General features: G+C 37.1%; 1 protein-coding gene across 1 annotated transcript in view; it reads right to left on the bottom strand.

The window, feature by feature from the left end:
- Window positions 1–11,447: 11,447 nt before the first annotated feature.
- Window positions 11,448–27,467, bottom strand: part of EEF1E1 (eukaryotic translation elongation factor 1 epsilon 1) — a 30,883-nt gene continuing 14,863 nt past the window's right edge. The window contains exons 4-6 of the mRNA XM_014533439.1: window positions 26,906–27,106; window positions 21,123–21,218; window positions 11,448–12,090 (exon numbers count right to left, since the gene is read on the bottom strand). Coding sequence (XP_014388925.1) covers window positions 11,950–12,090; window positions 21,123–21,218; window positions 26,906–27,106 — 438 coding nt within the window. The 3' untranslated portion in view covers window positions 11,448–11,949. The remainder of the gene's footprint in view (window positions 12,091–21,122; window positions 21,219–26,905; window positions 27,107–27,467) is intronic.

Raw genomic sequence — 27,467 nt, 5'->3', positions numbered from 1 at the left:
GCAGACTTGCTTGTCCCGCTTCCCAGGCGCGGATGCGCCGTCATCAAAGCGCGTCGGGCAGCGCAGTCTACCAGCCCGGGCTCCACTAAGGCCCATAGGGTAACTAGGGGTGTGACCGGGATGAAGCCGATGCCGCCATGCTAGCTTGGGGCAGGTGCTGCCCGGATGGGAAGGTGCCTTAAGTAATTTGCTCAGATCACTTATCAGGCTCATTCGAGCCCATGTGAAGAAAAAAAAAATCTGTTCTTGTATTTACAAAATTTCAACCAGCTGTTATATGGGCTAAGTTAAAATGCATGTAATTATTGGAGGGACGGGTTTTCCAGGCTGCTTTTAATTGTCCTGGTCATGAAGAGACATCTATGGGGCTGCCCTGTATCAAACTGCTGCCGTTTGGTAAACTATAAAGCAGTGGTTCTCAACCTTCCTAATGCCTCGACCCTTTAATACAGTTCCTCATGTTGTGGTGACCCCCAACCATAAAATTATTTTCGTTGCTACTTCATAACTGTAATTTTGCTACTGTTATGAATCTGATATGTAGGATGTATTTTCATTGTTACAAATTGAACATAATTAAAGCACAGTGATTAATCACAAAAACAATATGTAATTATATATGTGTTTTCTGATGGTCTTAGGCGACCCCTGTGAAAGGGTCGTTCGACCCCCAAAGGGGTCTCGATGCACAGGTTGAGAACCGCTGCCATAAACTTCATCTTCTATTCTCAACAGGTCTTCACGCCTGTTCAAAGTACAAACACGGTGCAACTTTGCGGTGGCTCTTTCTAAGACCCATCTCTTACTAGTAATCTCTCCTTTTCTCCCCCCTCTCTTCCTACACAAGGTTCTCCTGTTTAGTGCTGAAGAAGGCACACAAACCAACATTTAGGGCCTGATAGGATGGAGGAAGGCACAGCACACATGTGGAACGCCTGGGGGGTGGGAGATGGCCGGAAAGAACTTCCCAGAGAAGGCGCATATCTTTCATCAGACCCAAAAGGGATAAATGTTAGCCAAGTTGGGTGGGGTGAAGGAACTTGGGGTTTTCTAGCACAGGAAATAACAAGCCCAAAGGCAAAAAGGTAAAAAAATTGATGAATTAATAAATAAACATAAATTTGGTTATTTGCAAGTTGTTGGGTCTGACTTTTAACTTTTCTAGTCTTACTTTCATTTCCAAGCTTTAGCATCAACCTCTAGAAAACATAATTATTCTCCCAATAGCCAGGCACTTTTCTAATTTGTTTTCTTCTACACCTGCAATCCTACATTTCCTCTAAGCTGGTCTTCTTAGTATCTTTGAACTAGTGAAAAACCTTAGAAGGCTTACTATATACAGTGAGGTTGAATGTTTCTCCCACATTAACTAGCTGTTAAAAATGCAGATTATGGGTTCTGCCTCCAAAAAATTTGTTTCAGTATTTCTGGGTAGCTGCTACCTCCCCTTACCCAATTGCAGATTGATTAGATAAAAGTGATCGAAGAACTCTGGGTACAGTAGTTAAGACTTTGGAACCAAACAGAATTGGGTTCCAATTTTGGCTCTGCCACTCACTTGCAATTCCTTTCTTGTAAAATAAAATGAAATATCCATCTTTTAAGGTTTGTTGTGGTAATTTAAAGAAGATACCTGTAAGACACTTAGTACAATGCCTGACATATAGTAAATGCTCAATAAATGTTATTACAATCTATCTCCTTTTATAATCTGCTCTCGTTCTTCCAATCTGCCTTTACCACCCACCACTATAATATATTGTACTTGTTTAGCACTTTAAAATTTATAAAATGCTGTCACTTATATATCATGTGTTTTAATCTCATTAATCTAGTTGAAGTAGATAATAAAATACACATTTTCAGATGAGTAAGCTGGGAATCAGAGAATATGGTAGAGTCTCTGAAGACAGCTGTGATGATTCCTTCCCTCCCTGTACACACATGCAACATGCTGCTCCTCCCATCAGAATATGAAATTTGCTCCCCCTCCCCTTGAATTTGGACTGGTCGTGTGACTTGCTATGACCAAAAGAACATGGTGGAAAAAGTGGTGTGCCTTAACACAACTGGCAGTTTCTGCTTTTGCTCTCTTGTCAGGGAGTCCAGACTGTCCTGCTGTAGCGAGGCCATCGTGTAGAGAAGCACTAGAAGTTGAGACATCACCTGTAGAGAGACATTCTGTAGGCACCCTAGCTGTCAGCACCAAGGCACTGCATGTGTGAAAGAGGCCTTCTTGGAGTTTCAGTCCAGCCATCAGCCAGCTGATGCAGAAACATGAATTGCAATGAAGCCAGAAAACTGCCCCATCAACCCACAGTATTGTGAGAGATAATATAGTTTTGTTGTTTCAATCCACTAAGTTCTGTGTATACCTATTTAAATTATGTCCCCCTCTCAGAGAAAGGATTTAAGCTGGTTTACAATGATCCCTATACTCCCACAAGATGGCACCATAGTTATCGAATAGCAGACCCATGGTCTTTCAACTTCAAGGCTGGCACATTCCAACATAGCAAAGCTAATCACCTAACAGGTCTTTCTACTGTACCATGACCATACCACACTTATTTCTGCCTCTTTATTTTCAGACACCTCCCTTCCTGAAATGCTTTTTTTTTTTTTGTCCTCCCTTCTGCCTATTCAATTTACTAAAATTTCCGTATGTTGTATAGTAAAGAATTTGGCTGATCTTTGTCCCTGGCTCCTGGGAGATAACCTCTAAAGCCTTGAAATTTCCCAAGTAGGAAAGAGAGGGAGGCTGGAGCCAATGATTCAGTCATCCATGTCTGTGTACTGAAACCCTGATAAAAACCTCCTGGACACTGAAGCTGCAGTAAGCTTCCTGGTTGGTACTCATGTATTGATATGCTGCCAGGTAAGGAGTACTGAGGACAAAGAAGCTTCGTGTTTGGGGCCCTCCCAGACCTCGCCCTGTGCATCTAGTCATTTGTCTGGTCCTGATTTGTATCCTTTACAATAAATCTGTAATCCTAAGTACATCACTTTCCTGAGTTCAATGAGTCAACCTAGTGACTAATTGAATCCAAGGGGGAGTGGGAACCCCCCAAATTTGTAGAGAGTGTGTCGGTAGCACAGGTGGCCTGGGAACCCCAGAGCTTGTGGAGGAGGATGGTGCCCTTCACCTGCCAGGTCTGAGCTAACTCTTAATCTGTGTCAGAATTATGTGGCAGTTGAACAAACACCAACATGGCACTTACAATCTGCCAAATACTGTTGTAAGTGCTGAATTTTTAATTTTTAAAGTTCTTATGGCAGTCCTCTGAAGCAGGGATTATTGTTATCCTTGTCTCACAGGTGAGCAGGGCGGAGGCACAGATAGGTTAAAGGACTGCCCAGCCTTGATCCCTGTGTATGTGTTTAAGTGTAGGTGATGGGTGAGGAGAAAATGAAGGAGATTTGTAGGGAAGGAAAAGAGAAGCCATACTATAGAACAAGCCATATGGGCTTTTCATTTTTTTCATCCAAACACAGTGAACATATATTGAGCATTTTCTACATGTCAAATGCAGTGCTAGGGGCTGAGATATAACGGTGAGCATGACTGCTCATGCTTCTACTTCCTGGTGAAGTGTATGGTCCACCGGAGGGGATAATATGAAATCACTCACTACACAATTACTTTTCTGCAATTCTGTTGCCGATAGCCTGTAGATACATGTTTTAGCCGTTTGCATTGCTCCGTACATTATTGGGTTGTGTTGTTTTCTGGGATGATCAGGTCCAGTGTACAGTATGCCTCTATTTTATTCCCTCCCTTCCCAGAAATCCTTCAACTGTAGCTCAGATAGGGAGGAGAGTCAGAGAAGGGCCACTTTGGCAGCACTGTTCTGCCTGCACCTCTGCTGGGGTGGGGGCAGCTCTGAGTGTCTCCTTGGTTTCCGAGGCTAAAAAGGTCTTGTATGTTATCTCTTATTGTTTCTGGATTAATGAGACTTTTTTGCATTTTTTAAATAAAACTTTGAGATCACACAGTTGTATACAGAGAGATTTCTTGTACATTTTGCCTAGTTTCCCTCCAATTGTAACAATTTGCAAATGCCGGTATCACAACCAGGATATTGATATTGATACAATCTACCAATCTTATTCAGATTTTCAGTTTTACTTGTGTTTGTATTTAGTGCTGAACAATGTAATCACACGTGTAGGTTTGTGTGTTCATCATCACAGTCAAGATATTGAACAGTTTCAAGGATTCCCCCATGGTGCCTTTGTGTAACCACACCTACCTTCCTCTCTGCCCCCTCCCAACCCCTGGCAACCTATATTGTATCCTCCATTTCCAAAATTTTGTCATTTCAAAAATATTACATAAATGTAATCACACACTAAATACTTCTATGGTTTTAAGATTAGCTGTTCTCCTCTTCATAACACTCTATACAACATCATTTTACGGAGATTCTCAATACCAGACCCTATAAACCATAAAATTGTAAAGGGATTTTTTTCAATTATTATACTTGTGAAAATTAAGACACCTAAGTCATGGAAATAATGTGAATTTAGTAGAAGTTCTGACTTCAGGGTTAAATTATTTTCTAATTCTCTATTGAATCTTATGAAAATTAGAAAATAAAAATAAAAAATATTCAATTAATGCATATTGATAACTAAATTTGAATTCATTATAGTATAAGCCCATCAAGGATAAGCATAATTGAGGGAGGGGACTCCTAAATTTATTTATTTTTATTAAATGCATTTCATGAGATTTTTTCTAGAACATTTTCTGTATTACCGTTTATCCTTTTTTGTAACATATTTTTGAAGTGGGTTAAAATTATAAATGAAAGAAACTGATGAAAGCGAAAGGAGGGGGAAGATTAGAGGGTCTTTGGGGGTAAAATAGTCAATATTACTCCATATTAATCCCATGAAGTTTTGGAAATGTATCTGGCACTCTAGGCTGGAGAGGTTGTTTGGTGTGAAGTGGAGGCTGTGCATCTCATCAGTGATTTTCTAGGCCAAAGCAACTTTAAAGTCCTGTGTGAAACCTTCCTGCACTGAATTCTGCAGGTCCTCCTGGAGATGCTTCAGGTACAGCTCCGTCACTTGGAGAACATGTGGTGTTTTACTGAGAGAGCTACCATGGAGACAAACTGTGCTCCGTGACAGGGCCAACCAATAGAATGCAGAGTGCTTCACTACACTGATCATTCCTTCAGAAAATTTGACTCAACTGTGCAAAAAGACAAAAACATGAGTTCTTTGATGAATGGCACCTAAGATTCAGACAGATGCAGTACAGCAGTTCTCATGGCGTGGTCTCTGCACCAGATCTCTTGAATCAGAAACTCAAACTGGGCCCAGCAACCTGTGTTTTGAGAAGCTCCGGGTGATTACCATGCGTGCTAACGTCTGAGAAGTGCTGCATGCGTTAGTGCAATGCCCGTTACCTACTCCCCAAACTTCTGACAATGATAGTTAACTCTAGAGTTCTTTCATCCAAGCAATAGGGTTTGAGTCAAATGCTGAAAACAGGCAGGAACTGCAAGGCTGGTGAAGCCAACCAGAGGGTTAAAAACCTCTAAGGCCCATTAAAATAAGGAGATGAAGGTGTGTGTTTGTGTGTATTTTGCAAGTCAGGAAAATGGGGCAGTGGAGGAAGAATAACTTTTATTACCCGAAGAGGCTAGTTCATGGACTGCACCAATGAAATGTTGGAATTTGTAATCAAATGGCTGGAAGTTTGTGGTACTGGTCAGAGCAAGCCTGTGGCCTTATTGTTTAGAGCTATGTCTTGTCCAATTAGTTGTGTGGCTACTTTATTTCAAGCTTAACTTGGACAGACAGGCCTGCCAGGCACAAATTTCTCAGATGATGTTAGAGAGGACAAAAATTATCCACTGCAAGACTGTGAGGACAGATGACACCCAGCAGGAATGGAAAGCCAAATCTGCAGAATCCATAATACAATTGGCTAGCCCTAGGGGCCCAGCCTCTTTGAAGCGGAAGCGACAGCACGAATAAGCCATCAAATCAACTCACCAAGCTGGAAAAGATGCAAAGCTTTTATTCTCCCCACAAAGAAATGAAAGTTTAAAAGATTAAAACATTCCTAAAAGAACAGTGCTAATAGGAACAGAAATCCTTGAGACACAATAGCAAAAATTGCCAACATCTCAAAATCTCCTGACTTCCTGTCTTTTTTTTCCCCCTCAGAAGTGAAAGATGAGTTTCACTAGGTTAGGTAGCAGTTGGAATGAGTTTTATTCACCAGCAGTATGGGGAATAAAGGCAGAGCCTGCAGGAATGTGGGCTCCAGCAACAAGTAATCATTATTGCAAAATCAAATTCCCCATCTCATCTCTGATATGCCCGTATGTAACCCTAGAGCTGGGCTTCACAGTGTTATAAATCCAGCATATAAGGCATGGAGCAGTGGGATATAGAGCCCCTTGTGTATCTAAAAGTTCTGCCCGGGCAAGAGAGATATATGATGGCAACTTTCTCCCCATTGCTTTTGCAATAAAATTCACCTAGAGCTCCAGGAAGAGTTGGGAATGTAATTCAGCTCCCATAAATCAAGACTAAAATTAAGATGGCCAGATATGTAGCAGCCTGCTCAGGTGTATGGAGAATTTGAAATTTAGTGGCCTGGTAATGGGTAGGAGCAGATTATCTAATTAGGAAGAGAAAGAAGAAATACTGCTCTCTGGGGTAAAAAGCTAAATGCTTTAATCCAGCAGTTCTCAACCTGTGGGTCTCGACCCCTTTAGGGGTCGAACAACTCTTTCACAGGGGTCGCCTAAGACCATCGGAAAACACATATATAATTACACATTGTTTTTGTGATTAATCACTATGCTTTAATTATGTTCATTTGTAACAATGAAAATACATCCTGCATATCAGATATTTACATTACGATTCATAACAGTAGCAAAATTACAGTTATGAAGTAGCAATGAAAATGATATTATGGTTGGGGGTCACCACAACATGAGGAACTGTCTTAAAGGGTCGTGGCATTAGGAAGGTTGAGAACCACTGCTTTACTCCATTAAACATCTCTGCCAAAGCTAGAGTAATATTAAAGTTCATGTAACATCTAATTTTTTTCAAAGAAATAAAGTGAAATGTTAGCAAAAATACATAAATGAAAAAGCTGTACTTAACAGTAACTCTAATTTGGCTACTTACCACTTACACAATTACAATTTTAACACAATTTACAATTCTAAATTGACTACTTGTCAATAAACAAATTACTTGTGTAATTAACCTTTGGTGTGATGTACATGTACATATGTACCTGATTGTAAGAGTTTTATTCTTTCCTAACAACACACCTTGAAACTATTCAGGAAGGACTTTCAGCAGGGCTCTCAATGATGCGCTAGCCATGGTGTTCTTCCCATTTATTCCGTTACCACTTCCCTGCTTTATCCCAGCAGGAGACCTAACATGCCTCTTTACTAGCTTCAGGTATGACTGGGTGGAGCCAATGGAGGACCTATATTTAACAGGAAGTAAAAGTGAGAATGTTCACATGACTGTTAAAAATCTCAGTGCAATGGGGCTGAATCTGCATGGAGATGGGGCAGTTTAAACTGGGAAATCAGGTCATGTAGGGATGATTATCTCATTCTTGAAGTTATGTCACTTTTTTTACCGTACTGTGACAGCAGCTACTTGAGATTTACAACCACAGAATTCCACAAAGTATTTAACATCTTAGATGCTTTGGGTATAACTGTGCCTAAAGACAAATGGCCTTTTGATATTGCCTGCAGTTCTATTATTTCTATTTGTTTTAAAACCAGTATTTAAGTAAGAAAAATTTATGGATCTTTTCTTATTTGGGATCTCTTTGTCTGTTCTTGAAAGTTTCATGTGGAAGAGGGAGGTAAGGCCAACAAGTGCCTAGTCAGGGCAGTCAAATCAACCCCAGGGCATAACATGGTGACAGATTATGTGCTCTAACTATGAAATTGCACGATTCTCATTCACTCTAGCCATGGCGTAATTGAGATGTTAGTTAGCATGTGGGTTAGTGTCTCCCCCCCTCCCCCCCCACCCAGATTTCCTAAATTAACATGAGGTAATAAGATTATTGTCAAGTGTCTGGTATAGAGCCCATAACATAGAACACACTCAGTAAATGGCACCTGATTATATTTATTTACTTTCAGTTAGAAACATCAATGAGAGAGGAACATCGATCAGCTGCCTCCTGCACCGCCCCCACCAGGGATGTGCCCGCAACCAAGGTACATGCCCTGGGACCTTTCAGTCCGCAGGCTGACGCTCTATCCACTGAGCCAAACCGGTTAGGGCTATTTATTTACTTTCAAAGAATGTTGAGTGGCTGGTAATCTTGCAAAGAATGCTTTACATGCCATTTTAGTTAGAAATTTGTTCAGACTACTGGATTGTAAACTCTCTGAAGGCAAAGATGTAGTAGTGTTATTTCCAGGGCCTAGCACAGTGTCTGGTACATAGTAGGTGCTAAATAAATATTTGAGGCTTTACTGAATGATCAGTGCCGCAGGCTTTTGGGAATTATAGAAAGAAAATGCTTAGAAAAGGGCATCTACTTTGTAGAAGGAATAACATGGACAAAGATGGCCCCACTTTGTTTCAAAGGAGTGTCACTGATATTTTAGAAAAGAAGAAAAATACAATGGTCCATTTTTCAACAGCTTGAAAGATGTGAGGACCAGAGATTTTAAAACTGGTAAGCAAATTGACGAATTAATGCTTTAGCAAAATCCGCAAGATACTCAGCCAAGTTGTCTAATCTTAGATAGGCTTACACTGAGCAAGTGCCTCAGGGATGATAGGTGGGAAAAAAACTAAATAATTAGTTTAAGAATTTGACCTTAAAAAATCGATCCTTTATTGATCACTTTCTGTGTGCTTGGTATTGCACTAGGTAATGCTTATACACTACCATTGCAAATTAAAAAACTATAAAATCAGTCATCTTTATTTCTTTTTCTTAAGAGGAATTTCATGTGCATTGACTTATCCAACATCTCATAATACTTGGTGAGGTTGAGGTATTTGACTCCACTCCTTTTTAAAAACACTGCTTTTGTGCTATAATTCACATATTATAAACATTTACCCATTTAAAGTGTACAAGTCAGTAGGTTTTAGTACATTGAGTTGTGTAACCATCTCATTTATTCTTGAAGATACACACACACACACACACACACACACACACATTTTATTCAATGTCTAGGCAGCTTTTTTCTAAAGTTGGTTAAAAATTACCTTCACAAATTGATTAAGCAGAACTTCACTGGTACACCAATAAAGTGGATTACAGGTTAAATTTGAGCCAGACACTTGTCTCAATCCCAGCCCCTTGATACTGGTTGTGTGACCTTAGGCAATTTTCATTATCTGCAAAAAGGGGATAAAATCAGTGAATTCACGTAAAATGCTGCCTGATACATACTACATGCCAATAAATGTTAGCTATTATTGTTGTTATTAAAAATGCACATTAACAGATATTCCTGGTAACTGAATATTGCGGGATCCTGAAATAACTTCTGAATCATGAAAATTGTAGTCAGTGAAAAGTATTTATTTTATTGTATTCTAATTCTTTGCAAATTAATCATCCACGGAATGTTAACAATGTACTAATAAAAATTATTTTACAAGTTGATTATTTGGCATTCAGAGGCATTTTCCCAAACACTACTTACTGGGACAGAGCCAGCTAGCTGCCTACTCAGTGTCCCTTTTTTCCTTCTTCTTTATTGGCAAAGCACAGGCTTGATCTGGATGGCCGTGTCGGGGGTAAAGGACTACATTTCTAGACTCTGTCCCCGCAGGGATGCCAGAGATATAGATATTGCTGAATAGGACTTCCAGGACTCAGTTGCGAGGAGTCTTTTTGTCCTTCTTTTCTTCCTCTTTCTCTGGGTCTTGATTATGGACTTGTCTAGAGCTCTGACAGCCATCTTGGACCATAAGTTAAACTTGTGAAAGAACACTACTTGTTCAGTATGAAGAAAGATGGGAGCTGGCGGTGGAATGCCAACTGTGGACTGTCTTATGCTCGTTTACATGACAGAAAAACAACCTGCTTTGAAGTTATTTGGTTTTTGTGCTCTACGCAGCTGTCCCTAATTTCAATTCACATGTTTACTTTTCTTGGTCAGCTCAAAATGGACTTTAAAGAATACTACATTCTTTCAACAAGCACGCATTGAGCATCTGCTGTTGTGTGCCGGTCACTGTTTTGAGTGCTGGATATGCAAAGAAAAAAGGAATCTCTGCTTTCAGGGAATTAACAGTTTGGTGGAAGAGACATATAATAAAAAATAGTACAATGCCATCGGTGCCAGAAACAAGGGCAGGCAGAGATGGGTCGATGGGTCTTGTAGACTTGACTTTCAGGAAAACATGAGCAAGCTGAATACTGATGAGGCCATCAAGTGAAAAGCAAAGGGCATTCCAGGCAGAGAGGTACCTGACAGAAATGAGCATAATGCACAGGAGCATTTCTATGAGAAATGAATTGTTTCGATTTAGACACTGAGAACAATATCTAACCTTTGCAGGAGCCAGGCCTTCATATTTATGCCATCCCCTCATTCAGTAAGATCTAAGTTGCTAGAGGGAAGTCTTGGCCCATAGTAACACTGGGTAACATCTGTTGAAACAATGCTGTGCACTTCAATAAGAACTGGTTAACAGATGTAAGGATTCAGAGGGTTAAGACTCATAAGGTAGACGTGGGAAGAAGGGACATTTGGCAAAGAAATTAAGAGGTGTCCTCCTTTCCTTTCCTCACAGCAGACTTAAACTGAAGAAAAAAAAAATGAAATGGTTGGGATGGGAAGGCTGGGTAGCTTATCTCTTGTCTACCCTGTCTGTCCTGCTGACCTGCAGTCCAGGGGGAGAAGAGCAGTGTGAGGACAGGAATAATTCATAGCAGTGAGGCATAATGTGAATGCTGTCTATTTCCTATCCTGCTCTTTCTACCTGACCTTTGAATTCATATACTAGTACTTAGATTCAGCATCAAAACCAAAAATTAACTAGCATTAAAAAGTAAAGTGCTAGAAGACTCAATTTTTCTTCTTATTTGGAAATATAAGTTCTTTAGTTCTCAATAAAGGATTACTTATTTAGTCAGCCAGTAAGTTATACATTGTATAGATTTGTTAAATAAAGTGTCTCTTTGTTCTTTACATATTGCTTCAACAGCAGCCTTTCTATGAAAGCTGGCTTTTAATTTTAATCTAGTAGTTATCTAGCCCCAAATTAGTGGGGTAGCAGGAATTTCCCATCTCTTTTTATCTACTGCATATTCCACTAAGCTCAACAACAACAAAAGAACCATTAACTCAAGAGAATGCATCTTATTCCAGCTCCCTCTAGGGCACTCAGTAGTTAGTTTCACTTCAATGAGTAATAATGACGGAAAAGAAAGAAACAAACAAAAAAGATTTTTTTCAAAACATTTACTGGTTCGCATAAATATTTGAAAACAAACACATCTGTCTTCCCTTTCTCTATCCTTGGCACAATTTATTATAGATCTTAATAAACAAACAACGGTAAATATTCATAAGGGAAAAATGCATTTTAAAATATGAAAGACAGGTCAATAAATAGCCAAATAGGTCAATCATTAAAAGGACTAATGTTTTTTAAAATTAAGCCACTGATTTGCAACTTTTATTAAAATAAATTTAATCTATTAAGACAAATTAATTTATAGCTTGATCTTAACTCAAGTTTTGATAGCAGTTGAATTTTTACATTAAAAAATTGCAAAATTTCAACTAAAGAAAAAACAAAACATTCAGACATGTTTATACTTTAAAAATTCTATCAACTTCAGCAAATAAAAATGACTGCATATCAATTTACATTAGCCCTCTGGTCCAGAATACACTTTCCATGTAAAATATTTTTAATATCTCTTCTGCACGGCATGGGTAGCTTCTAGTGGGAATTTGTATACAGTCTGTTCTTGATGAAGACAACACTAGACAGATGTTGCCTGATGCCTGGATAATGCTGAATGTGACAAAACCAGCGAGACACATTAAGATATTTCTCCTTTTCTTGAACTGTCAGGTCAACCTAAGTAGAGATTAAAAACACACACACAACACAGGCATTACATAAGCACAACTATTAATATCATCCGAGTAGGAGATAGAAATTGGGGGGAAAAACCAGTTCTCAAACCAACATGTAGGAGTGAAAAATTTTAGCCACTTAGAAGAGATATCCATTTGTTTAATGCTTTTATGTTCAATTCAAAACCAGATATGCTAAGGAGATCTCGAGAAAAATGAATGAATGAATGAATGAATGAATGAATCTTTTGCTTAGCGCATTAGTGTATAATAGTGATTTTCAATTGGTGTGGGCACAACTGTTTTAGCCACTTAGAAGAGATATCCATTTGTTTAATGCTTTTATGTTCAATTCAAAACCAGATATGCTAAGGAGATCTCGAGAAAAATGAATGAATGAATGAATGAATGAATGAATGAATGAATGAATGAATGAATGAATGAATGAATGAATGAATGAATGAATGAATGAATGAATGAATGAATGAATGAATGAATGAATGAATGAATGAATGAATGAATGAATGAATGAATGAATGAATGAATGAATGAATGAATGAATGAATGAATGAATGAATGAATGAATGAATGAATGAATGAATGAATGAATCTTTTGCTTAGCGCATTAGTGTATAATAGTGATTTTCAATTGGTGTGTTACAAGAGGCACAACTGGTGTGCTGCAAGAATTTTTTTATATGTTTTTATTGATTTGAGAGAGAGAGAGAAAGGGAGAGAAACATCGATTCTGCCTCCAGTGTGCCCCTACTAGGTCTCGATCCCATGACCTAAACATGTGCCCTTACCAGGAATTGAACTGGTGACCTTTTGGTACATGGGAGTACATGAGTTTTCAATAAATGCCAATTTTACATTAACCCAGGATCTGGAAGCCCAAAGAGTTTGTTTTTTACTTTATTGGAAAGGAAAATAGGAGAAAAAAAGAGAATAGCTTCCAAGAGACTAAGATATGGTTCATTCTCTAATATTTTTCAGCACACCTCAAAGGAAAAAAAAAAGTTTATTGGCATCTAACAACTTAACAAGGGAATACTAAGTAAACTCATTCACTAGATGACAGATAGATAGATAGATAGATAGATAGCTGGCTATAGATGGTTGGTGTATACATATGTGGACTACTGGTTCCTTTTTACTGAACTCTGGGGATAAAATTTCACTAAAGAAGACAATGACCCATTTAATTTTAAGTGATCACTGCTTACTACAAAGAAGGAAGAGCTATTTCCAGTGGCAAGTGCCTCAGATGGACAACAGACCTTCTAAATTCTGTTTGCAATAAAGCTGAACTCTATCTTTAGTGGATATAGCAGGTCACTGAATTTACTATCAAGCTGTAAGAATGCCCAGAGATTTGGCTGGAGATAGATGGAATAATAACAGCTCATGACAATCATTTCACTGGGCTCAAAATCTAAAGTAGGGGACTTACAGACTTTTCTCTAAGACAAATCTTAGATTGGAAACATGAAGAGTTGTCAGGTAAAGAGAAAGCCAATAGGGCAATAACTCACAGCCATGACCCATGTAAAAGTAGTGCAGTTAAATCTGCTGTTGTTAATTCAGCATTCATTTAACAGATATTGTATGTCTCCGTAAAACTGACATGCATGCTTAAACAAAGAAAGACATCTCAGTCACCCTTCTGTGGTTCAAACCCATTAGTAGTCTGCGTGTTGGAAGGTACTTTTAGTGAGAGGGACGTCCCATGTCTGCTCAGAATTTAGCATATACATACTTGTGCTTACAGGAAAATATTCTGTTAAGTTATTGGGTCAAAATAACTGAAGGATAAATCACTCTAGTATGCAATTATTAATACTGAATACAAAATAATATTAGCAATAAAAGGACAGACACACAGTATTTTCTCAATAAGTGTTTCAGCGAAAACCTATTTCCATTTTATGTTTACTACAAGGCAATTTAATAAGAAAAATTGATGCAAGTTATCCTGCCTTCCTTTTTGCCATTATGACATCAGGATACTATTGTTAACATTATCTTTGGTGGGCTCATCTATCTGTTGGCCCAGTTTACTTAAATTATTAGCAGTGAGAGTTTCACTGCTTCTGTTACATAAGAATTTAAGTTTGGGTTTAAGTCCCACATACAAGCTGCTATAGCAAATTATAAAAATACTAGAGGCCCAATGCATGAAATTCGTGCACTTGCGGGGGGCAGGGGGTGTCCCTCAGCCCGGCCTGTGCCCTCTCGCAGTCCAGGAGCCCTTGGGGGATGTCTGACTGCCAGCTTCCCGCCACCACTGCTGCACTTGCCAGCCATGAGCCTGGCTTCTGGCTGAGCGGTGCTCCCTCTGTGGGAGCACACTGACCACCAGGGAGCCGCTCCTGTGTTGAGTGTCTACCCCCTGGTGGTCAATGTGTGTCATAGTGACCGATTGTCCCGCCATTCGGCCGATTTGCATATTAGCCTTTTATTATATAGGATACTCATCTTGTTTCAGGGGGTATAAGGTTGCATCTAGTTATCAGACATATGCTACTATAACTGTTTCACCTACAATTTAGTAATCCATGGCATAGAGATAAAAAAATTAACACATTTGTCAAAAAAATTGGTCAAGAATGTCTTTTTTATGCAAAAGGTACTTTTTATTAAACGAGATGTCATGCTTTCACATGTAGGAACTATGTTATTCTTGTCTGGTGTGCTGTGCACAGGAAACGCTTAAACACACATTGTGGAATAAACTAAATATCCATCTATATTTCAAAAGGTAAAACATTTTATAAAAAAACTTTTTGGTTCTTTTTCTAACTCTTTACTATATGTAAACTTCACCACTGATTTAGAAGAAAATATAAACATAGCTGCAAATCGAATAGGAAATGGGGGTGAGTTCTCTTAAATAAATAAATAAAATTCAAAATCAACTCCAGCAAACCTCTTTACTGATCATTAAAGTAAACAGAAAAACAAGTTTTACTCTGGGTTGGTTTCATGATCATTCAAATCTGACCACTTTCTTGCAAGTTAGTCTCTCCAGAACTCTTTCTTTTTAAAGTCTCCACTCGGCCATTTTGTGAGATGTTATTTTTCAGAATGACTTAAATTGCACTAAGAAGAAAGCAATTCCAAACAATTAAGTACAACTGCTTGTTGATCTATATTCAAGTTGCTCATGCAGACTTTGAAACGGTTAAGAGGGCAATGTATTTTCACTATTTACATTTCGGAACAGCAGCGTCTGCTCTCAGAGGACTAGCATATGCTGCTACTAGGCTCATTATTTAAAACAATAACAAGCTATACCACAGCAAAATCAATATTCTTCAACTTAAAACTTTCATATTTAGAGTCTCTAGTGTAAGGATTATAACAAACCCACAGTACAAAATTATTTTTATTCCAAGACCTTCTTAAACTTTGTCTAACATTTTATTCTAATGATTTTAAACCAGATGATCTATTTTAGAGAATGTAAATGTGTTCATTTTCCCTCAGAAAACTTTGCTAGAAATACACAGAGCTCTCCTAAAATGATCAAGTCACCACTTAACCTCCTTTTGGTTTAAACTTTGGAGCTTGTCCCTTGAGTCTGAGAAAATTATGACTGACCTCAATGTGCTACCTTTGCTACTTTTTCAGTGAACTATATACTTTTGAACTTACTATAAATAAACAGATTCTCTGCATGAAACTTAGTTTTCTTAGAACGTTTGGGTCCCCACCCCCACTCTGTACAACAGGAAACACAATGCAATTGTTCTAGTTACTACTTCCTGCCTCTTATTGGTCTACATGCCAGTGTGTCTACAGTGATGCTTGGCTCTCCCTTCTTAGCCATTCCTTTTTTATTTCTATTGGCACTCTATAACTAGTTTGAACTTTAAAGCCAAACAGATAATATTCTTAGTCATTAATTTTCCATGAAGACATGTGAGAAACACTTGAAGGGACCCATTCCAGATCAGGGAGAAATGCTGGTTTGCTACCTTTCCAACTGGCACCCTGCTGCCTTTGAGACATGCTTTATGGCCAGCAGTCCTGGACTGCTCTGCAGCTATTTCTTTTACTTTTCCTTTCTTTCTAAAAGAACAGCATATCTCCATCGGTGTTCCGAACTTCAGAACAAATGGATTTTAGTAGATAATAATCTTATACTCAAGCAGCACATAATGTTACAAAGGATTATAATAATCTTGAGAAACAGTCTGCTCATAGGGACTGCTATCTACTAGTGAAATCAGTTTAAGAAAGCAATGAGTCACTGGTGTGATAATAAACAGCCACACTAACTGGCAGTTTAACAAAGGAAGAACAACGTATTATTCCTCAAAGGGAATTTAGATAGATGAGATCTTAGAATTAGAGTAAGTCGGCCACAACTAAAATTGGGCTCACAGTGAAACAAAATACAGTAAGATTATTTGAAGACTTGAAGGTTTCCTGACTGCTGTTTTGTACACAGCACTGATTACATTTTAAGTATTTAATAACATGAACAAACAAATGAAAGAATGAGGGCAAAACTAAGTATACTGCCAAAACAGAGCATGGGAAACTGTCTGATGAATTTGAGCAGGTAGCCAATCTGAACTTTACATCTACTCTGCCTGAATTTAATATCTAGTAATCATTTTTTTCCTCATCTGGGTATATTTACACCTAACTCAACAGGATGTCAGTTAACACCTCAGTGCAATTCTGTCACAGTACAGGTTTTAGTCTGCGAGGCCTGTTCCTTGAGAAAGTATTTATTTCTCCCATGTACTTTGTCTGTACTTGGACCAGGGTGGGAGAGATGGTTTGGTTATGAACTCATTTTATGAACACAAAAGGATGGTTAACTTAGATATTATTCCACTCAATTATGTTTTTAAAAAGATAAGCATAATATCCTTAATTGTAATATGCTAGTCACTACATATAAAGAGGATATCCATTTCAAAATAAGAACTATAAATAGGTCCAGATCATTAAGTATTGTCAATGTAACCCTAGTTTTAACATGCAGCATTGAACGAAACACTACTCTGCTTGAAAACCAAATGCCCTGGAAGGCACCTAGATCCATAATTAAATAACTCTGCAGCTGGTGCTACGAATATTTTGCATTATGGAATTATGACCTTGTTCACTCTGCTGGCAAAGAAATTCCACACAAGCTCCCTCCTTCTCAGAGTATTCCTTTCCCTATTGCATGACCTGCGTAAGCCAGAAGAGAGAAAAATGTAAATATACACTTGGTTTGCAAGAGTTATACTTCATTATTATTTTTTAATTACATGGAAGAAACACTGTCCTTCTTAACGAAAGCTTGATGCTAACAAAGCCAGACCTCACGAGGGTCCTGATAGGCCCTTGTTAGCCTGCTGAGAAGCATCACATAGGATTAGAGATGGCATCTCTAATATTAACTTTAAAATTAAGTAATGCTATCTAAATATGTATTTATACTGACAGTATGTTTTTACTGTTATATATAAATCGTTCTTGTTCCCTTCTATAAGGTAGCTTTGCTCACAGCAGCATAGTCTAACTCAAATCAAGTTATGGACTTCCCCAGGTTGAAAGACTCCTGGGTTTGCACCAGGAGACAGACACCTTAATAGCAAGCTCTCTTTACCTGGAGGCTTTTTACACTTTGAAATGAGATAAAAACAAAACAAAAAAACTACTAACATATTTTGAATCAGAATGGAATAGAAAGAGGCTGGTATGATCAAAGTATTTCATCTCTACATAAACTGCCTTCATTTAAATACTTTAGATTTAATTATATTGAAGTATACAATTAAAGCTTATACTTTCACTATAAAGTTATGCAACCTAAAACAGGAAATATAAAGAGATTGCTAAATACTGCTAATTTCAACAAGCATTTAGCTACACAAGGCATTGTTCTAAAAGCTGAAGAGGTACAAAGGGAAATATGAACGATTCTCTTCAATCTCATTTTGCTTTAAACTGAGTCTTACTCCTTTTAAGTGTGGGGAATATTCAACCCACGTTATTCCTGTAGTACCAGTATAATTACTAATAACCCCAATGTCACTGACAAAAGTGTTGCTTTGGATAATAAACCATATGGTCATTCTACTTACAAGCAATAGTTAGTCAAACTTAACATAAGCTTTCTAAAACAATAAATATTTCCTTGGAGAGCCAAAAGTATCCAAAGTCAACATATTTTTCTGATAATTTCATGATTCTACATTCTACTTTTCTCTAAATGTCTCTTTAATTGGTCACTTAATATTCTGATCAGAAATTAGCACTAGATCCCATTTTCTTACTCACTAATTGTTTTCAAGTAAAACAGTCTTGCCCAGCTGGTGTAACTCAGTAGTTGGGCATCAACCCATGCACCAAGAGGTCACTGGTTCAATTCCTAGTCAGGACACAAGCCCGGTTGTGGGCTTGATTCCCAGGAGGGGGCTCGCAGGAGGCAGCCGATCAATGTTTCTCTCTGATCCATGTTTCTCTCCCCTCCTCTATATTCCTTAAAAATCTATTAAAAAAGCAGTCTTATCTCTTCAATGAGATTAAAAAAGTTGCTTGAAAATAGTTTTACACTTCTTTTATGTCCCTCCAGTATAGAATGGGCACACATAGTAAGCTCTTATTAAGTAAATTTATAATAATTAAGAGTACTATGCTGAATTAAGGATCAGACTAGGCCATTACAATAATAATGTGGTAGTACTTAACACAATCACTTAGGGATCTTTGAGAAATAATGCTTCATAAGTCATGTAAACCCAAATGGAGTAATTACAGCTCCGCCAGAAGACGGAGTTTTCCTTGGCCCTTCCAAAACAGAAGCTGTGTCTTTGTATAAAGTACTCGATATTCCTAAGCATTAGTTTCCTTCTCTGTAACAGAAGGACAATTTTTTCCAAGAAGAGTTACAGTAAAAAATGAAACAAGTCAGAACTGAGATAGCCTGCAAAGTACAAAAAGAAACAGAGGAAAGAGTACTTTAATATGCTTTAGGAGCCCAAGATCAATGTTTCTTACCAGGAAATTAGTGCTAGAACTGAGTGATGCTTGAGAAATACAAATCAATTTGGGAGGAAGTTAAAGGTTAGGCCAAGTAGCAAAAGAGAGGAGCAGTGCAAGGACACTGAGCAGAAAGAGCAAAGACTGAGGAGACTCCAGGGAGTACATTATGGCTCAGAGAGGTGTGTGGGGAGAATGATGACAATGAGGTTAGCAAGGGAGGCAGGGCCACATGAAGAAGGGCCTCCTGTCCTAGGGAGTGAATGAAAGAAAAAGGTATAGTCATGAAAAAAACTGCCCCAGTAGCAATAAAGATGGACTGTAAGAGATGTGATTGGTTGCAGGAGGCCATTTCAATAGCTCAGACAGAACATAATGAATTCTAGAACTAGGGAAATGTCATCTAGGATCACAGAAATAGACACATGGGAGAGGCATCCGTGAGGTAGAAACAAGGCCTCACTGATTGAATGCATGAGGTAAAGAATACAGAGAACATGTGAGTTCTTTTTTCCACAAAGGGAAGATGGATGTTGGGAGGAGGTTTTAGATAGAGATGTAAGAAAGTACAAACTCTGAACCCAACTGCCTGGTTTCCAGATCTGGTTTTGCCATTCACTTGGGTGATCTCAAAGAAGACATTAGACCTCTCTCTGCCTCAGTTACTTCATCTGTAAAATGGGAATGATAATAGTACCTATCTCACAGGGCTATTATATGGATTAAATGAGTTAACATCTATAAAGCATATAAAACAGTCCCTATATAGACTGCTCCAGTGAGGTTGGGACAGATAATGGGGACCAGTATAGACTGATGAACAGGGGTAGATGCAGAGGCAGAGCAACATTGAACAGACTGTCAAACTACAGTGGGAAGGGAGGCCGAGGGAATGTCAAGGGGGGGAAAAAAAGGAGACATATGTAATACTCTTTTTAATACTTTAAGAAATAAAAATTATAAAGTAAAAAAAAACAGTCCCTATATAGTTAATGACATATAATTGTTTGTAAATGGGAAACAATTTAAAGTAAAGAGAGTAACCAGATAGAGGGAAAAACTGAAGATATAAGAAAGGATATAAAATTTGGGACAAGACCCAGAAAAGGGGCAGAAGGTAGAGAGGGAATTGAGATAAAAGGCCAGTTGAATGGATTAGCCTAGGAAAACAGTAAGATAATTCTTTTAGTCCAGAAAGAGGAAACAAGATGAATAAGGATGTAAACATAGAAAAGGCTGAAAGGTGAGTGTAGTCAAAGGCTAGCCTCTATTTTCTGAGTAAGGGAGGAAGGCTCTGTGATAATGATTGAAGATAAACGGGGGAGGCGGAAGAGTGGGATTGAGCAAAGGGCTAAAGGTCTGAAATTGTGCCTGGAAGGAATAAAAGAGCTGATCAGCATTACAGCCCGGCTGAAACTGAATAGATAAATTTATAGTGATACCAATCTTAGTGTAATTTCTCCAACGTAACTCAGCCTGGATATAGTATTGAAGGCATTTATTTAGACTAACCAAGAGTTGGGGATTGACAGGGAAAGGGTGGTAAGTGTACAGTGGAACAAAGAAGCTGAAGATATTGTAATAAAAGGATGGATGTAGTTGAAGTTACACAAAAGGGGATCTAGTTTGGATGGGGAAGAAAGTATATAGGTTAGAAAAAGGGAAGGGGTGACTTCTGATGATGGGATTTAGGGAGTAAGAGATTAAGAGCTAAGTATAGGAGGTCTCACAGAACATGGGGTACTGGAATTAAGATGGAGAGGTGGGGTTCAGGAGATGATGACAATCAAGTCCAAAGGGTGGCAAGAGGAGTAGTTGCAAAGAGGAGAGAAGCAAGAACAAGAAACAAGCAGATTAAGAAACAGGAAACAACTGTTTGATGGACACACGGAAGGAATATTTGCATAAGGTACCTTGTATAAAAATTATTCCTTTCATTTTTATTTGATAAACTGAAAATTGAAATTTGATTCAATTCAAGACAAATAAATATAATCATCTGAACATTATAGGAAAAAAACCAATAACTATTCAAATACTCACTATGAAGCGATGGAGTCCATAGTATAAAACAATATCTGCTAAGGTAAAGTTATATCCTGTAAGATAGACTTTATCTTCAAGATATGAATTAAGATCCTAGAAAGAAAACAAAATGTTTATTTAAAAAACAGTAATACTAAAGTTAACTACTGTATCATTTGATTTTAAAACATTTAGGAGGCTATTAGAATACACAGTACTGACATGTTAGTTTAATAAACTATCTTTGACATTAATAGAGTCAAATTTATTCAGAATCACAAATCAAAATCACCTCATTTTTTTAAAAATAGGGCAAACATTGTTAGTCTTATTTTAAAGAAATAAGAAAACATTAAAAAATGATATTCAAACTGATCATTTCAGATCCCTAAATTTTTTTCGGGGAGTGGGGGTGGATATGCAGAGGAACATTTTGTAAATTACGCTCACGTTAGATTTATTTTTTTCATTAAAATAGAAAAAGCTCTTCGATTTCTACCTCTTTAGAGAATTATAATTTGTTGGTGTGTCACATTTTTATATATTTTTAAAATTTTAAATGTGGTAGAATACATGTAACATAAGATTTGCCATCTTAACCATTTTTAGCTGTATAATTCAGTAAGTGTTAAGGATATTCACACTGTTGTGCAACCAATCTTCAGAATTTTTTCATCTTGCCAAACTAAAACTCTATTAAACAACTCCCCATTTCCCTCACACTCCAGGCCGTGACAACCATCATTCGGCTGTTTCTATGAATTTGACTACTTTGGAGACTCCATATACGTGGAATCATAATTTTTGTCATATGCAACTAGCTTATCTCATTTGGCATAATGTATTCAAGGTTATAGCATTGTCAGAATTCCCTTACTTGTAAAGGCTGAATATTTCTGTGTGTGTGTGTGTGTATTTATCACACTTTGTTTATCTATTCATCTATCAATGGACATGGGTTGTTTCCACTGCTCAGCTATTGTGAATAATATTGCTATGACATGGGTGTACACATATCTGAAACCCAGTTTGGGTATATATCTATAAGTGGAATTACTAGATCATATGGTAATTCTATTTTTAATCTTTTGAGGAATCACTATACTTTTATATAACAGCTGTACTATTTTACATTCCCAACAATGTACAATGTTTCTAATTTCTGTACATACTCATTAACCTTGTTATTTTCTGTTTCTTTGGTAGTAGCCAACCTAATGAAGGTGAGAGGATATCATCTTGTGGTTTTGATTTACATTTCACTAGTGATTATTACTGTTAAGCATCTTTTCATATGCTTATTAGTTTTATGTATCTTCTCTAAAGAAATGTCTCTCAGGTCCTTCGTTCATTTTTTATTTGGGTTCTTAGTTTTTTCTTGGTTGGGTTATAAGAGTTCTTTATATATTCTGGATTTAACCCTTTACCAGATACATAATTTGCAAACACTTTCTCCCATTCTATGGGTTGCCTCTTCACTCTGTTGATTATGTCTGCTGATGAACAAAATTTTTACTTTTGTTGCTGTGCTTTTGGTATCATACCCAAGAAATCATTGTTAAATCAAATGACGTTTTCTTCTAAGAGTTTTATAGTTTTAGATCTACATTTAGGACTTTCCATTTTGAGTTAATTTTTATATATCATGTAAAGGGTCCAACTTCATTCTTTTGCAATTGGACACCTAGTTTTTCTAACACCTTAAAGACTCCAGTTTTAAACACCATTTAAAGCAAAAAAGTTTTCTGTCATTTGTTCTCCAGATAATTACCATCAATTTTTAAAAGATTATGTTAAGTATATAAAAATATAGTTCATTTAAAATCACTCCCTCCCTCCCCCAAATACTAATAAGCACTGAGCTCCCTAAATAACCAATAGGTACTTTTGAAGGAAAAAGTATTTTAAGTACATGTTAAAAAATGATTTTTAAAAATCTTAATAGGTCCTAATCTAAATTGAAATATTGTCTGATAGACCAGCACAAATAAATCAATTTCCTGAGAAAAGAAAAAAAATTCAGATAAAAAAATGTTATATAAGTACTTTTAGTCCTCAAATTTAACAGCACAGAAATTTACACTAAATTACCTTTAAATTAAATATGACAATACATTCATATAACTTTACAGAAAGGTTTACAAATAGATTATATGAAATACTATCAGATATTCTCTCAGGCTCCTCTAAAGACTAGTTATTAAACACTGCCCAGTAGCCAATAGCATTTATTTTGGGAAAATTCCATAAGCTGTAGAGAACATTTTGTTTTCTTAAATCGCATTCCAAATGCCTGGCACATAAGTAGTTCGGTAATCAGTAAATGTTTGCTAAATTAAATTTAATCTCTTTAAATTTGCTCACACCTTCATTTAAAGATAGTAATTTTCAAAATGGTATAAGAATATGGATTGCCAAGGATGATATAGATGAGGGCATAAAGGAAGGTAGACATAAATGAGAAAATAAATTCTGAAGAATCAAAGTAAAATTTGGATAGGAAGGATAAAATATATTAGGAGCTACCACTTAAAATTCTATAATAATCTGTTGAATGGAAACAGTTTTTCTCCAAACATCTTCAAATGAAAAGTTGATGAAGTAATAAAATATTTTTTAAACATGTTTTTATTGATTTTTTTTTTTTTAGAGAGAGAGGAAGGGAAAGGGAGAGAAACATCAATTGGTTGCCTCCCACAAGCACCCTGACCAAGGATCGTGCCTGCAACCTGGGCATGTGCCCTGACCAATAATCCAACCAGCGACCTTTCAGTGCACAGGATGACATTCAACCAACTGAGCCCCACAGGCCAGGGCTCTTTATTTCCTTTTTTTTTTTTTACAAGTCTTTCCGATGCCATCGCCAAACTTTAAAAAATATTTCCCCATATAGAGTTCCACCTGATTTTTCTTTTTCTTCCTAACCACTAATAACACTGATAAAGCAGTATGATAAGCAACTATATATTCTCTATCTAGATTCAGCAAATGTTAGTGTTCTATAATGTCTGCTTTTTGAAATTACATATTTATCTTAATGAGCCATTTATACTCAGAATCATGGTTTTAGCAATGAAATGCAACTTTAGAGAGTAAGAATCAAACCCTTTTCATAATGCCCTAATAGCAAGAATTTTAGAAATAATAAAAAGATAAATATCTAGTCTAGATGGGCAAAGAATACATATAAGCACATCTTTTAAAATAATGAAAATGCTATAAGCATTATTAAAAAAAATGCCATACCATTAATAATTTTAAGAAGAAAAACAAAGTAAACAAAGAAATCACTTTTTGATTTACTTGTTTTGGTAATGAAATTGGGGTGGTGAAGGAAAAAAGGGTAATATCCATGTCAGCAAGGGTTTTGTGGAAGAGGTTACTCTTACATACCGCCAAAACTGCAATAATACACTTTCCTGGAGGGCAAATGAGCTACACAGCCTTAAAAATGCACATAGTTTTGGCACAGCAATTTCCCCTGTAGGAATTAGCTTAAGGAAACTAATGAAAATGTGGTAAGATATTTAGCAATAACCTAGTAACTACATGGGGATAGACTATTTAAATTCTGGTACAGATATATGATGGAACACTAACAGGTTATCAAAAAGATAATTTAAATGAATATTTATGAACATGTAAATATATTTACAACACACTGTCAGTAAAGAAAATAAAACACACGCCTATATGCAAAGGAAAAGCTTGGAAGGAACACAAAAAGGGTTCAATAAATATCTGATGACTGAACGTAAATGTTATTAACAGTTCTCTCTTCATGGAACTACAAATGTTTGAAATTTCTTTTATTTGCTTATTTATATTTCCTAATTTCTATAATAAATATCTATTGCCTTTAAAATAAAAACACTATCGTAAAACAGCAAAAAGCAAAGCAAAACAGAATATAACCCTTCTCATCTGTCCTCATATGGCCAAAACCACACTGCAGTCCATTATCTGTAGAATTGTCTCCCCACTGGTCCAAGTTCTGTGAGGGCAGGGACTGTGTCTGATGGGTCACTACCATATCTGACACATCGCTATAGGTACAGATACTGTGGCAGATGGCAGAGCAAGGACCATAACCCAAATCACCCAGGTCCTCACATATTTTGAAAATGGCAATAGTTCCAGTCAGATTGTCCCGATTAAAACTTACATATCTCAGATACAACATTTTGGTGGAATTACTTTTTATGCTCTTAACAGCAAATCTATTTTTTGAATTTAAAAACCCAATTCAATGAAATCCTGCTCCTATCTTTCAGAATCAAATACTTTATTACTATTCCTTTTCTGGAAAACTATAAGGGATGCCTACAAAGGAACAAGGCCTGAAATTTATTTTCTACCAGTTCTATTGATGGTATCTATTAAGAACTAGTTTAGCACTAGCTGGTATGATCATGGTCAAAGGCACAAACCTTGGTTGTAGGCTCAATCCCCAGCCCTGGTCAGGGAGTGTGCAGCAGGCAACCAATCAATGTGACTGTCTCATATCAAAATTTCTCTCTCTCTTTCTCTCCCCCTCCCTTCCACTCCCTCTAAAAATCAATGGGAAAATATCCTCACGTGAGGATTAACAACAATAAAAACAACCAACCAACCAAACGAACAAACAAACAAAAAACATAGTTTAAGCCATTTTCCTCAGAATGATAAATGAAAAACTTTCAGTACCATATCTTCTTGCACAACTTACTAGTATATGATTGATTTATATGATAATGGAAATAAAATTAGGAAGGAGTTCCTGCAATGATATATGATTGTCTGGATCAGTGGTCGCCAACCTTTCAGACCTCATGGACCACCAGCAGTCTGCGGACACCGGTCGGCGACCGCTGGTCTGGATGATCTCTAGGTTCCTTTAACTTTTAAGCTTTCACAATTTTTAAAAAATTTGCTTTATTTTTATTTACTTACTTAAATATGTTTTTATTGATTTCAGAGAGAGGAAGGGTGAGGGAGAGATAGAAACATCGATGAGAACTATTGATCAGCTGCCTCCTGCACACCCCCTACTGGGGATCGAGCCCACAATCCAGGCATGTGTCCTGACTGGGAATAGAATCCTGACTTCCTGGTTCATGAGTTGATGCTCAACTGCTGAAACATATAAGCTGAGCAATTTGCTTTATTTTTATAAACATAATTAAGAAAAATAATTTCAGTTGGAATGTTTTTCATTCTTGGTGACTCTGGAGCCATATTTAGTTTATATTTTATCTCAATAGATATTTTTATTCTAATGTGACTTCTTCAGAAAGAAAATATAAATCCTAATGTATTTAAGTCTTAAAGGAGGGAAATATGAGCTTTCTCATATCAATCTGACAATTTTTTTCAAACTACAATCCCAAAAGATTCTAATTATCTTTGTCTTTGAAAAAGTTACTTTACTGATTAAGGAATCAGGATTTCCTAGTGGAAAAAACAAGCATTAAGCCATCACATTAAAAAAAAAATCTTAAAAAGTTATAATTACTGACTATGGTAAGTGGTATGAAGGAAAAGTACAGGGTGTGGTATTATGAAGGAAAAGCATAAAGGACAAGGAATGGCATCTGTTTGAGAGAGAAGTAGGCAAGGATGTTTCTGAGGAAGGGGTATCTAAGCTGAGATCTGAACAGGGAAGGCTGGCAGAGTCTGTTCAGGTAAAAGTAATACCAGGTACAAACCCCGAGGCAGAAGGAAATAAGAAGGCCAAAGTTTCAGCTACTGACACTCAGGGAAGAGAGATTCCTGCTATTAATAGGTCATTCATTTCAGCCTATAAAGAGAAGTCACAATACCTTCAACAGAATGCGGATATCTTCTTTATTAGAGTTTCCATCTACTTGAGTTACTCTGTATTCTAACCATTGTTGAACTATTGCTTTTTCTTCTGCAGTGCTCCCAAGCAAAAATTCTTTGTTGGCTTCCTTGACTAGATGAGCTGCTATAGTAGCCAATCCTGTCAGACATGGACCACTGTTTGTTTGAAGAACTGGAATCTAAAAAAGAAAAAAAAAGAGTTCTTCATGTAAATTTTAAAACAAATACTAACAGGACTGCAATTCTATGTAATCGCTAAATCCCTCAACCATTTTTCAAATACTCTTAAGATTTCACTTTAAGGGTTTTTTTCAAGATGGCAGCAGAGTAAGTGGATCCTTCTTGCACCTCCTCCCAATACCAAACTGAAAATAAAACTAAATTGGGGTACATTTACCCTAAATTACCAAGTAAAAACTAGCCAAAGAGGAGACTTTTAACAAGGAAGGGCAGAAACCATCTAGAGACTTGTAGGAAGGGCAGGGTCACGAGAGCAGCTGGCCCAGCTCCTACAGGCACCAGGCTGAAGGTGAGGAGATA

Source organism: Myotis brandtii, unplaced genomic scaffold, assembly GCF_000412655.1.
Source record: "Myotis brandtii unplaced genomic scaffold, ASM41265v1 scaffold982, whole genome shotgun sequence".
In the NCBI taxonomy this organism is placed as follows: Eukaryota; Metazoa; Chordata; class Mammalia; order Chiroptera; family Vespertilionidae; genus Myotis; species Myotis brandtii.
This window is presented reverse-complemented; position numbering and strand designations above follow the sequence as displayed.